Source organism: Pocillopora damicornis, chromosome 9 (assembly GCF_964200805.1).
Source record: "Pocillopora damicornis chromosome 9, jaPocDami1.2, whole genome shotgun sequence".
Classification (NCBI taxonomy): domain Eukaryota; kingdom Metazoa; phylum Cnidaria; class Anthozoa; order Scleractinia; family Pocilloporidae; genus Pocillopora; species Pocillopora damicornis.
Window position 1 is genome coordinate 18296137 of NC_142678.1, and position 14085 is coordinate 18310221.

General features: G+C 37.4%; 1 protein-coding gene and 1 long non-coding RNA gene across 3 annotated transcripts; one reads left to right on the forward strand and one right to left on the reverse strand.

Moving 5' to 3' along the window:
- Window positions 1–395: 395 nt before the first annotated feature.
- On the forward strand, window positions 396–13554 carry LOC113667794 (uncharacterized). Of its 2 annotated transcripts, none has more exons than XM_027183656.2 (7): window positions 396–572; window positions 7846–8100; window positions 8373–8696; window positions 9746–10075; window positions 11142–11192; window positions 11664–11789; window positions 12572–13554. In XM_027183656.2, exons 1-7 carry the CDS (start codon window positions 482–484, stop codon window positions 13018–13020), a joined length of 1626 nt encoding a protein of 541 aa, XP_027039457.2. In that variant the 5' UTR covers window positions 396–481; the 3' UTR covers window positions 13021–13554. The 2 variants fall into 2 exon arrangements, with proteins under 2 accessions (XP_027039457.2, XP_027039458.2); XM_027183657.2 differs by lacking the exon at window positions 396–572 and adding an exon at window positions 6613–6919.
- On the reverse strand, window positions 4703–5801 carry LOC149040484 (uncharacterized). Its single transcript, XR_016179566.1, has 2 exons — window positions 5667–5801; window positions 4703–5161 (listed from the first exon to the last, which is right to left on the reverse strand). It is a non-coding gene; the product is annotated as an uncharacterized LOC149040484 (long non-coding RNA).
- Window positions 13555–14085: the final 531 nt, after the last annotated feature.

Below are 14085 nucleotides of genomic sequence, written 5' to 3' on the forward strand. Positions count from 1 at the left end.
ATAGCTAAGTTAAAAATAAGCTCTAATGTCGCATCTCTTTTGTTATTAAAATACCAAAGAATATGACACCACTTCTAAAAGCAAGTTCTACATTAAATTAGCAATTCAAAAACCTTGGATATGGTGAAGGAAATGAAAGATGAAGTTGTTTCTTTGTCATGGGAAAATGAAGCTTTTTGTATGAAAATTAGCGCAGAAAAAAACCCGCTTTTATACTTTGAACTGTTGACGTCGTTTGAGAGTTATTAGTGTCTAAACTGGTCTTTTTGTCCAAATTGTCTTGCTATTTTGAATAATGGTTATGGCTTTAATTGAAAAAAACTACAGGACAAGGAACATTTTGTAATATATATTAATTAATGTCAAGCAGGCTCGGAAACGTAGGTCTTTAATTAAAAGGGAATTATCATTCACGACTTCAGGGACAAAGAATTTGGGGCAGCAGCTTGAACGAAAGAAGAAAGTTTTTCCTTCGAGGAATATGGGTGGATGTTTTCCATGGAAGAGTGTATTTGCTCGGTTTGTAGACTATCGCGTTGTTACCACCACATTGTTTGTTATATCTTCAGTGGGTAAGTTGTTTTTTATTCTCAGGTGTTCAAGTTTATAATTTTTATCAGGCATCGTGTGTATTTGGGCTGCGAAACTGTTTTTGAACGGGAAATAACTTCAAGCGGCGTTATATTTTGAGAACCTTCTTACCTGATGTTAAAAGGTTTTTAAACATCAGACACTGCCAATTTGGGGCTCGTTTTTTAGATTAAGCCTTTTTACTGATTCAAATAATATCCAGTCTTGCTACCGAAATAATTCCCTAATAATCTTTAAGATTAGCATTATAGGGATCTACTGCACACCTCAGTAGAGCAAGAAGGAAAAATATACGGACAAAGTTTTGATAAACGAATTCGAGTTCCTCTAACTCTAGATGATAGATGGAAGATAACGGAAGAGGGCTCTTACTTGCCATGTTGGGGAGCCTTCGTTTCATTTCTGCTACATGATGTTGCGTTATTTTCTAGCAAAATAGTAATCCTGAAAACTTGAATAATTTTGAATACGAGAGTACTTTTAATTCGTAATTTCTCTAAAATTCATTTTGATTACAGACTGTGGGCAGACGAGTTGGAGACAAACAATTTATTAAAACAAATAAAAGGCTTTTTGACTCTACTCTTACGAATGCCAAAGAGCCCGACTGTACATTGAGAAAATTTGCTAATAATGCAAAAAGCAGACTGAGGTAGACAGCTGTTGTCGTGAGCAGTTGTCTTTGTTAGGTTTAGATATGTCATTATCAATCGCAAACGAGCCTGCAAAGCCAGAAATGATACAACTTGACAATAGCACTGCTGTGATGGAACATCAACTTTTTTTTTGTCTACTCGTAATTATTTTTTGTAAGAATACATTTTACAAACTTTTTTAGTTTCGCGATTTCAATATGGGAAAATTAAAACGACGGCACTAATTAATCAACATCACTTTCATGTTCCAAAATAATCTCAGTCGTCTACACTACGTACACTTTCTACATTATCAACATGATGGTAGGACAAATAGTTAGAAAATAAACTTGTTTCTGAATGTCTTATTAGAATCTCGTGTATATCAAGAAAAAGTTTTTACTCCGTTTCCAAGAAAGAAACAACAATCATGTTCGCCGAGCGATAAAACAATCAAACGACCGCGAGGGAGCTTAGCTAATGCAATAGCAGTGGCAGATCTAGATTACGGGTAAGGAGGGTGTGAACGTCCCCCCTTCCCCACTTTTTGAAGGTTAGACCGCTGTTACTTCGTCCCTGGCTTTAAAAAAACCTCATACTTGTCTCTCATTCGTGCAAAAAGTCGATGACGTGAGTGAAAGCGGTCGTGGATCGTTCGAGAAGTAATTTCCCCCCCTCCCCCCCACCCCTTTCCCACACAGGCAAATTTATTGATCCACCATTGAATTATGTACGTATCTTTTAACCAAGAGGGATTCAATATTTCACGTGTTTTCAAGAGAAGTCACTTAAGCTGAGTCTATGTTTCTAGCACTATTGTCTCAGTGCTGAAAGGATACAAGGAAAATTTGACAGAATTACAAAAAACAAATAACTAAAAATCTAATGGGAATTCTGAAGATTGCACGAAAGACGTTTCTACATAGGTGTCCTAATATATGATGATTTAAGTAGCTTTAGCTCATAAAACGGAAAAGACCTCTCAAAAAACCCTAAGTACTGACTCTAAGAAATTCCTCCTCCGTAAAGAAAGAGGGTCTACGTGACTAAAGTCATAGTTCAATTTTTCCCCATTTTTGAGCTGAAAGTTAAAAGTTCTCGCTTCTTTGGATCTTGTTAAGAAATTTCCTCTTTTTTTCGGCATATTCTTTCAGGGGATATTTTTCAGATTTAAAAAACAGTGATGTTGAAGAAGATGACAGTTATCTTCAAGTTACATCTATGCTAATACCGTAACTTTATCGATCTCAAAGCAATATGCAACCATTGTTTTCAAGTAAATCGTTCACTGCTGATATTACTTTTGATCATGTTTTTCAAGTTTTTGATAGTTACATTTATTTCCTCGGTATTATTTTAATTTCACGCTTGAAAGGTTCATAATATGTTGTTAATCATGTGCTAAAATCTTGGGTTTAAATGTGGCATTCTATTTTCTACTCATCTAGGGTTGTGCCAAATTATGAAATAGCATTCTCTTCACGCACGGCTGTACCTACATACATATAAGGATGCACTTGCTCCAAAATTCTTGACTAGTCAAGCCGCGAGTTCGTATTCCTAAACTTTCCGACATTGTATCAAAGAGACAAGCGAAGAAATTTCCACCAGTACACCCGAGTCTTTTAATGGTATTACTTTGCGTTAAAATAACAATATATTGAATGATCAAAACCGTTCTTTTAATGAAGCTCAGACCTCTTTTATAAATTAGGTTTTTTGACTTTTTGTGCCTTTATTTTACTAAATAAGCGAATTTTCCTCGACAACTTGCCAAAAGAAGCGATTTTTCGTTGAAAGTTTGACATAAGTCAGATAAATGGTACTCACTCAAAAAAAAAGTCATCGAGTCGCCTATGTTAGTAAAGAACTGGTTCATTTTACTAGCTGCGCGTATATCGAGGTATGAATGCACCTAGGAGGTTTGTTGAACACTCGAGACGCTAGGGTTGGTTGTGGGTGCGCCTCGAGCGGGTGACCGCTTAATGCAGGTTTGATCGAAGGTTTCATTTATACCATGATACTCTTTCATGGGTGAACTCAGAGGCCTATTCAGCTTGATTGTTTTTTAATAGAAAGGCAACTCTGGAGTTCAGAGTTCTTACGGTGACGCAAAACCCGATTACACTAATTGCTACATGCGCTGAAACATAAAACTTACAGTTTGTGGTGAGAATAAAAAACATTGGAACAGCTGGGCTCCCACCACTTCGCACATTAGCATTTTAAAAAATTATATTTTTCGCATGATCCATTAAAGGCAATTTACGTTCTTAACATGACGTAAAGTTTCCTGGGTATGCTTTTTGATTGTTGTTTATCGGGAATATTGTTCTTGATGTAATTTATACGAATCAGCAGTTCTTTATTTATTATATATTTTGTTTTCCAAATAAAACTATGCTTTCAAATAAGTTTTCAGGTTCAAGAGATTGAATCAGACAAATGGTTCTTAGATTTCTACGTATCAGCAATTTTATTTTTTTAACTATCTCATAACATATTCTGACATATCCTGAAATGTGTGACAAGGCCTTTGGCTAGATGACTGTTCCATTCGATGTTTATTTCTGTCTGTATACATTGCTGACAAAGCTTATTTGTAAGAAAACGACCTGATTCCGGATATTTGCTGGGAATGTGATTTTTCTCTTGGAAAATGACGAGTAAATACAATGGCGCGTTAGACAAAGTTAAAATGGATGTGACTTCCCGTCGTGGCTTTAATGACCATGTGGAAATGAATAGCTATTTAGGTCGTTCCCCACCAATAATAGTCGTTGACGGATTCTTTTGAAACTTTCCTTGAATGTACCCAAATAGTCCTGCTTCGAAAAATTCATTAAAGGAAAAAAGTGTTCGCATAGGAGTTATGATGGGTCAACCTTGCCCAATTCATTTTTGCGCCATGTGTTATTTCATCGGTTTACAGTACATCCTGCGCAAGTTGGAAGCAAGGGTTTTAAAAATGATACTTGAATAAAATACTCGAAAGGGAAAAGTCACAAACGTATGGAAAAACGTAATACATAACATAAGAGAAAATTGCACCGCAGTTTTGAAGAACGCTTTAACTGCTATATTCTTGTTTTCAACGGATCAATTTGCTTTTAATTTTTCCCTTCTTCAAAATTTTGCAATAAAAGATATAGTTCTCCGTGTCACTTAAAGAGTAAAAGACCAAAGTGTCTGTTAAATACTTTCATTGATTGAGGGAATACAAGAACTCAATACGTGATTAGGAAGCACGCGTGCCTATTCGAAAAGAACCATGGTTGGATATTATGCACAGTAAAGGAAGCGCAACACCATACTGAGGAATTGATAGAAGCATTCATCTCATTATTCAGCTTACATATTATTATAAAGTCTTTTTTTAAGGAATGACGCCTAACGACGACTAGAAAGATTGAGCATCATTAATCATGCGCCTCAAAATCTGTTATCATGGTATTGAACATAATTTGAAACAAATCTGAGAATGTCTAATTATTTGTATTTTTAGATTTTCAACACAATCAGCGGTAAATTTTATTTACTATCTACGGCCTATTCGCTAAAAGTTTCGGATGAACGATTTTGGTTCGCATTTTTCAAAACAACTCTTTTAACATCCAGTTACTTCTCCATCCAGGCATAATATTTCCATTTATGTTCAAAACTGTGTTTCTCCCGCAGTTTGATTTTGCCCAGTTTGATTGTCACGTCGCGATTATAAATCTGTCAGCCTCTAGTGGGTTCCATTCCATTGCGCTGAGTATTATGCGCTATCGTAATTGGTTGATGTTTAGCTTGTTTCATTCAACTTTCGTTCGTGAAATAGATGCTAAAAATCGTTGAATCCAACATTGAAGCCGGCCATGAGGAGGGAATAAAAACATAATGACCAGGTGATCTTTCTGCAGAAGCATTTAGAATATAACCTGTCAGTGTTTCTGTTGAGGTTGAAAAAGGAGTTTGTGTCACATCCACCAGAAGATAGGTACCTTCTCATACTCTAAAGAGATTCCCTCGCCCTTCCTCTCCCAGCTAAGCAAAATTTTCGGCAATGAGCCAAAAAATCCTTGAAATTGTGCTTAGTTATAACAAGTATTTGCTTAAAAGAAAAAAGCGAGTTTAGTAAAAAAATTTTACGAAAAGATCAGCATTAATAAACGTGATCGACCAATTTACGAAATTGCAATTCAGGGTTCACTTTTAACAGATTGTTCACCCCTCAGAACTTGGGGAATCTCTACCGTGTCGAATAATCTGACTGTAAATTGCTTTTTTTTCTGCTTGCTTTCCGACGTTTTCAAACGTGTATCTATGAATTTTCAGTTTTGTTCTTCTATTTCCAAAGATTTCACTTTGAATGAAAATCATTAACCCTCTGACCATATAAAAAGGGAAGAAATTTTTTAAGGCGACTGCTTTCTTTGCTACTGACATTGTAAGTACCTGATTGTCTATGTTTGCGCGATATGTCCATGTCTACGTATGATCCTCGGCTAAATCTTTAAGTGTCGCTAAATCGCAATGGTTCTGATCCAACAAAATTGTTCCCTCTCTTGTTTGATAAAAATATACTAGCATGGACTTGCGCACTTTGCTCTACCAAAAACTTAGCATTCATGGGTCTCAAGGCTCAAAGGCATATCATCTCAGTCTAGTTTTTTGAACTGTAAACGATCCATTACTTTTGAAGTAACAGTACGCATTTCAGCCTACATTTCAGATATACAGACAGGTTCAATAACAAAATACTGAGGCATCCGGGTGATAAGATAAAACAAATCATCAATGAGGTAGCTGTTTTCGGTAGAGGTTTCAAAGATAAAAAAAAAAATCCTTGCTTAGGGTTAGGGAAGTGGTAAAATGACAGTTTCGCATAGGGTTGGTTTATTCATTGTCTCGTGCGGTGTGAATGTTTATTTTTTGATCAGAAAGGACTTAAAGCTAGATATATCGGATCAATCTCTTTAAGGGATTCATGAATAAATATTTACATCGGTTTTCCTTTCGGCACCATAAAAGAGCGATTACCTACTCTAGGTTTTCATCCTGCCGCCTAACTCCTTATTAAGAAAGAAAAACACCCACAGAATGGAGCGACATAATTATCAGTCCCAAATAAAAGTAAATCTCTTTTTTTCCTTTCAGTCGAGGCCTCGTGCTGCTTTGAGGGCAGAATCTTCCTAAATTATAATTTTGGGAAAATATTGAGAAAAGGAATACCTAAATTAACAAAAGTTTAATATGGAACAAACACATCGGACATCAACTTAAAATAATTGCTTTCAGCGTATTCTGTGCTCTTCGTTATACTGCGACAGACGCGGAGCTCTATTCGTGAGCATCACGTCCGTATTTAGTTTAAAAGTGACGCGTTTATCAGATTATAATTAATACATATTAGCATATAGATGGGAAGAAAGCGTGGTAGGCTTCCCTTGAACATTTTTAGCTGCAGTAAATTGGTCGTTATAACAGCATGAAAGCCACGCGAAGATGAATCAGTGGCTAGCCTGGCAAAACCATCTACAACAAAATCCTGAGAAGACATTACTGAAAATTGAATTCGTGAAAAAACTGCTGGAAGAGTAAGGATAACTTGTGGTTCGCAGCTGTTATGGACAACAATAAGAGTCGCTATCTCAGAACACACTTAGAAAGCTTTCTTCTCTACTCTTTTTTACTTTTGATGAATCGAGGTATGTTTAGCGGAGCGTTCTATTAACCCGACGTACACCATACATCTATAATTCTTCCTCATTTGATTGAAGGAACAGGGAAATTTTTTTTCCATTAGAGATTTTTTTGCCATCTGCCGTTCAGAAACGCGTTTGATGTAGGAAAATATGTGTAAATTTTTTTCAATCAAGACTAACTTTAAAAGGTTCTTCGTGCCGTTAGAGGCTTCGTAACTGTAAAAATATTTAAACACATAAAGCCTAACTGAATTATCTTGATGGGGTCAGCAAGGAAGACTTTATTAAATCCAGTGGGGTCGTATAGTAAGTTGTTTTTATGCTATGCTGTGTTTTTCTCCAACAGAACACTTATATTCATTCTTACGATCAGAGCCAGGTCGATCACAAACTACCACTGAACAGTAATAATTTCCCCTGACGTTGCAATTATTCAAAATTTTCGTCGGTTCCCCAGAAATGTACCTTATGTGAGTTTCTCATGAGGTGTTTAACTTGCATCCCCACATACTAACCAATCTGCATAAACAAACATCAGGACGTTTTAATACATTTTTTTTCCATCAATATAAGTAATGGATCTCACACTTTCAGAAATTTCTACAATACGGAAGTAAAAAAAAATTTTTAAAAAATGGGATAATGGTCTTTACTGTCGGAAACCAGAAACTTGCTTCCGTATCATTTCGTATCTTCTGTTTTTTAATAAGGGAAGGACGCATCTATTCAGGTTGCGTCAAAAAAAAAATACAAAAACGCGTTTTGTCGTTGATGTCATGGACTAAAAGAAATAAATCATCAAAGGACTCGAAAAAAACTGCGGAATTGCGTGTAAAGATCAGAAGAATCAACGTTATGATTTGATCTCTGCTAGATGCTTACGAGAAAATTTTGCAATATTGGGAATTCTTCTACTTTTCCCATAACAGGTGTCTCATCTGCAGCAAACTCAAACTGCGAAATAAAGTCTTCTTGCGGAGCCGACTGCCAATATGCTAATCGAACTACAGTGGATCCAGGCTCTTACATAACATTTGACTGCACGGTTTCCTCAGAAGCGGCAGAAAACATAACCTGGGAACAAGCAAAGAAGCTAGCTGGAAAAGGAGATGGCACATCAGATCTAGCTTTACAGGAGAGTTCCCAAAACATTTCATGCAAGTGTACCAAGATATTCTTCACACGTAGGTATCAGTCTCGTTATGGTTGTAGAGGCGTATACTGTAGCGAAGGGCGTGGGTCAAGTTACGTGATTATTCAAACTGTTTTGTTGTCAGAACAAATATAAAAAGCACACTGGTACAAAGTTGAAGAAATTTTCCCCGATAAATGGTTAATGCTTAAAACTAGCCTTATCACCAAACGTTTCATTTACCCACCGACACAGCCCATCAGTTTCCCTAGAAACCAATAATCTCAGACATAGCATGGGATGTTATTGTCTTCGTTTCTTCAGGCAAACTTAAGATAGACGAGCATACGGAATCTCCCTATATAATCCAACAAGGGGAACGACCTTATTTGAAGTGTATTTTCTCGGGATGGCCACTCCCGCCCGTAGCTAATTGGTTCAGGGAAGAGAAGCTAATCACTAACGAGTCAAAAGCAGTTTATCAGTTGGACAGGATCTTAGGGAAGGAAGGAAATAAAACTCTCCACAGCAGTCTCAATTTTCAAGTTGCACGCGAGGACCAGGCAGGATTCTATAAGTGCAATGCTACAAACAGCATTCCAGGCTGGTCAAGCAGTAAATCTAAAATGATACAGACGATATACCAGTGTAAGTATAGGGTTAAAATCCATTCCGTTTTGAAATGTAGTATAGGATTTCTCAGTTTAAGAGTTACTCAGGTTTTCTCCACTCGTTACGCTCAATTTCGATTGCTCGAAGTGAGCCGAACTTTATCCCAGTTTGGTGTGGCAAATTTTGATCTGAATTTCCTGAAATTGGAGTAATTAAGTATTATTAATTGAGTTGATAACGTAAATTGGCTACCATAAATGAAAGAATTTTAAAGCTGAGTCAGAGCGATGACAAAGGGTTAACACCTTGAAACGTCAGCTTTAAAACTCTTTTATGGTGGCCAATTTACGTTATCAACTCAATTGATAATACTTAATTACCCTGTTATGCTCTCTCACCGACCCAGCTCCACAGTTTCTTTAGAAACCAACTCCCTTTGTTACCTGAAATTAGTTTCTCTCTGATCTGCTTGCAGCTACTTCTTCCTACTTACGCTTGCTGTAAGTAAGGTCCTTTATTTGAACACAATGAGAATGAAAGCATTACATGCTTGAGGGGTCGTGTGTAACTAGCTAATTGCTGAGTAACCTCCGTGTAAAAGTGGATAAAATATATATGATGAATAATGAAAAACAAGTATAGGACAATACAAAATGTACTTTTTTAATTTAAGATAATTTAAAATTCCGGATCTGACATCTTCTTCGCTACTGACTGTGCGGTTAAGCTGGTAAATCTGATTTCCCTAAAAGTGGGATCAGATTTCACTTTTCTATAAAATAGCTTAACTACAAGAGTCATTGAAATTATCTGAGCCAAAATTCCAACCAAAGCGCTTTTATAACGAATAATTTACAGGATCTGTTATAGACGCGCCTCTATAACTGTTGGTTGTAAAGCTTTAGTTTGGTAGCCTACGATTACCTTTCACGTACCACATGAGCGAGGGTGGACCTGTAATAGATTGTCTCCAAGTGGACAAACACCATTTAGAATTTCTTTTCTAGAAGTCCTGACGCTTCTGCCTCCATACAATCCACATCGATACAACCAACTCAACAGTAGGGAATCTTTTTCCTTCATAGGTCCACACGCGCAAGACCCAATTGTCGAACACTTGGAAGTTCTCGCGCGCAAATCTTTTAATACAACGTTGATCTGCTTGGTTTATGAATCCGAGGAAGGTTGTCCAGATGACTTACGATGGTACGCCAATGGGCGGCCTCTGAGAAATAGTGGAAAGTACGAAATATTAGAGAAGAAAACTCAATCCAAGTGCAAGAGAGAATTTAGATTGACCATTTTTAACGTTACGAAAAATGATGAAGGAAATTACAGCTGTCACTGGATATGCGAATACTTTGATGATAAGATAGCTACCATTAAGTTGAAAGTATCTGTTGAGTCTATCACTGGTAAGAGTTTTCATGTTAGTCTATTATCATCAGTCTCCTAAGACTCGTTAACTTTCTTTAAGTTTCGCCTCTATCTTTATTGTTGTTTTCATATGGGTAATCTTTCGATCTAAATGCTTTCGGGAAAAACGTTTTTCTCAAATTTCTCAATTTTACATCTTGAGTACGAAGCTTATCTTTATGTCAGTGAGTGTTTTATGTCAGTTTTTCTTCTTTGGAAAATGTGTAGCTGCTGTTACCATCAAAATTTACCGCTACGATTCTCATATTGATCGCCATGAAAGATTAAAAATGGCTTTTCCGTTTTAAAACATTTGCTTAGTTAAATGGGCAAATATAGGTATTGTGGAACTGATGAAGTCACTAACCCAGTTATGTAAAACCAACCTCTACAACAAGTAAATAAAGAGGTTAGTTACGCTCAGTGTGGTGCAGAAACTGTTGAAACCTGGAAAACCACTCGATAGTTTTTGAAAACCCAAGGTTACGTAGAAACTGCGTTTTCTGGGAAGAAATCTTTGATCCCCCTAACCCACCCTACAGAGCAACTTCGCTCTTCTATTAGAATGTACTAAAACGATGAATACCGTTGAAGTCGCGCTATGGTTGTCTACTAAAACTCGGAATATCCTTTGGTAATCACCTATGAGTTACGCGCGCGGGATTTGCACCCGGAAGTATTTTAATCGTTGCGGGAATAAATGAGTTAAAATCATCTTTTTGTGCTATATAATCTCAATTTTTTAGTATTAACATAATAAACAACTATTTACTCCGGTGTTGGTGGCTTGCGAAGGATATTTACCGCGGCGCTTCGTGGATCGGTGAATATCCACCATTAGCCACCTCCATTTCGGTGAGTAGTTGTTAATTATTATTACTTAGATTAATAAGAATACTTTGGCAGGCCTCAAAGTACGAAGTCTACGAATGGGGCATTACTTTATTCCATGCCTTTGTTTTTTAGCTTCTCAGTCACCTAGAGCGAGTGCATTTTGTGCATGAAAGGGCGGTTTCGATGTCTTTTTTTCGTTGAGCATTCTGTAATTTTCATTCCATTATTCAGACCCACCAACAGTGGTTAACGTTTTGACTGGCCCCTTATATCCACTTTCAGGTCAGTAAATAATAGATATTACATGGTGAAGTAGAATAATAAATGATGACCTATACATAAGAATAACGTTATAAGAAATAATCGGCCATGAATCTTAGAACGTTTCGAATTTAAAATTGGGAATTAAATAAACAAATATCAGTAACTTTCTGTAAATCGATAGTTGCATGCCTCAGTCATTGCGTACACAGGCCATAGGACAGTGTCAGTAACAACAACCTTTTTTTGCTATTTCTATTACAAAATTACAAAACTTGATTTAGACCCCATGGTAGATTATCACCTTACAAAGAAATATGTTATTGCTCAACAGTACTCCGAAATCCTAGTTTCAACAGATCATAAAACGTTTTTTAAGTTGTGGTTACTTTGAGTAGACAATCAACTTGTATGTGTATAAAGGTGTACTAGGAAGGATCATGGTTTTTTTAATCAAGCCATTATTTGTTGTATGGTTTTATTTATCTGCAGGACAGCGCAAAAAGTGGCTATTGCCGATCATTATTCTGGCAGCGGTAAGTGGCGTTGCTATTTTCATGGCAGCCGTGCGGTTCGGAGTGAAAAAGAAGTGGACATCATCTTACGAACTTGAAAAGTGTAAGTTAGGAATATATTAAACCAAAGTTGGTCGAGTGATGAATATTCAGGATCGTAAGAATCAAATATCAACCTGCAACCTGTCTTTACATCCTCTTTAAGGGACTGGTCATTATTTTCTCACTCACCGTTGTAATATTCTTATGATCCTTTCCACACCTCATTGGCAGTTTCAAGAAATTTAGCACTCAGTTGTCTATATTCCCTTTTTAAAACTCTATTCGTGACGACGATCACCCCTCCGTTACTCCAGAAGATCTTGTGATCCCCCAACCCCCCCCCCCTCCACCCACCGCAAGATAAACCTCCGACCCACCTTGGCAATAAAGAGTGACGGGTTCTTTTGATTCATTCGTGTAATGTTTTTCCTTATGAAAAAATACATTGACTCTAGAGAACCGGCTAACATCGTCAATCTTGTAAGTTTACTGTGAAAAAAAAAAAATTCCCGGCGTATACAGTTAGATGTTGGAGTGTTATTCATCACTGTAAGTGTCAGAATGCACCACATCTCAAAAAACTCCTCAAACTGGGTCTGAAAAGTGAAGCTCAACAACGGCAGTTATATTCGCTAAAACCGTGTAAAATTTGCCTGGGTATTGACTCCTGTGGAAACTGTAAAAATCCTTCATATTATTCCCCCAAATAAAATTATGGCCCCCGAACCAAAGCACACCTTCCCCTCATTCTCTGAGCAAAGCTCCGCCGATAATGTCCGTGGTTAGATGCTAACTTTTACAGCTGAATAGGTTCTAGGGCCATTATTTTCTTTTTGCTTATAGGTGGATTCAATGATGAGGTGTTGAAAAATCAACTTTTTGTCAGCTACAGCTCAAAAGACGTTTCCTGGGTCAATGAGTATCTCATATCACTTCTTGAGAAACACTCAATAGCCTACAGCATTCATAGCCGGGACTTTGAACTTGGCAAGCCCATCGTTCAAAATATGGCGGACAATGTTTACGGTAGCCGTCAAGTAGTAATTGTCTTATCACAGAATTACCTTGCCAGTAACTTTTGCCGTGAGGAGCTACACATGGCTTTTCAGAGGGGGATGGACACGGGAGATTCTTCTGTGATTCTTGTAATGATCAATAACTTGAGGAAGAAGCAACTGCCTGCAGCCTTAAGAGACAAGCGTCTGTTGGAGTTTGAGAAGCACAACAAGAAGCAAGAGTGGGAAGAGAAAATTCTAAGCGAGATTTTAGATTGGAAGACAGACAATGTTTAAAGAAGTTAGTGTGTTAACCAATTTTTAAATTCTAGAAACCTTCATTGGGCCGGCTAAATTAGCTTGAAGATTTTTTTTTTTCAATTTTTATTCTGATGCCGGATGGCATAAGTTAACAGCGCGAGAGGTTCATGAATTATCTCTCAGTCCCATGCTCAAATCATTGAAGTATGGGTGAAATTGTTCAGCCGCCATTAGATTATTCAACGAGAGGAATCGTAATTGAGGGCCAAACTGTTTTGATTGGTTGGCGTCAGGACCCACTGACCTCATCCCAGTCTACATATCTGGACATCGTCGTCTTTCCACATTTATCCACCGCCATATGACGCGAGGTATTCACTTCCGTAAACTTCCAGTTAGCATTTGCTTACGGTTTTTCACTGCATCATATGAAGTGATTTTCAGCTGATGAATATGCAATTGATTCAAAACTCTTTTGCATAAGTTGATTGAGGTGATTAGTACAGATAAGCAGTGGCTGTTTATGACACGATCCTTTTAATTGAGAAGTAAAATAGCAAGGCAGAGTTACTGGCGTGGGTGTACTTTTTTTACGTTCTTTTCTCTCCCTTGAGCCGTTCGGCTTGGTATTTGTACCTACTAACTCCTTGAGGGGCAATGGACGCAAAGGTCCAGAAGAAGGCATCACACGGCGGAGCCAGTGAGAAAGGAAAACGAGCAAACCGCTCAACCCTTTCCTCTTTGGCATCAGTACGCAAGTTCTTCACACTGTTCTCTTTACAGTTCCTACGAAGAATTTGTCAAACAATCAAGTGCTTCTTTAGTTCAAGATAGCCCTTTATTCTCATGACACTCATGTTTGATTCAGGGGTAACACTGTTTGGGAGAAATTAGATGCTTATCGCTCTAAGGACTCTTGGGGTGTAAATTGTCAAAGCGCAGAAAGTCGCCATTGGTTTTTAGTTTGCATCTGATTGATCGAAAGGGTGGTGACGAAATTGAAGCATACCTGGTCATTCTCGACTCTCGAGAATGATCCAAAGTCTTGAAAAGGGACTTACATTTAAGACACTCAAACTTTTAATTATAGTTCGTTTAACA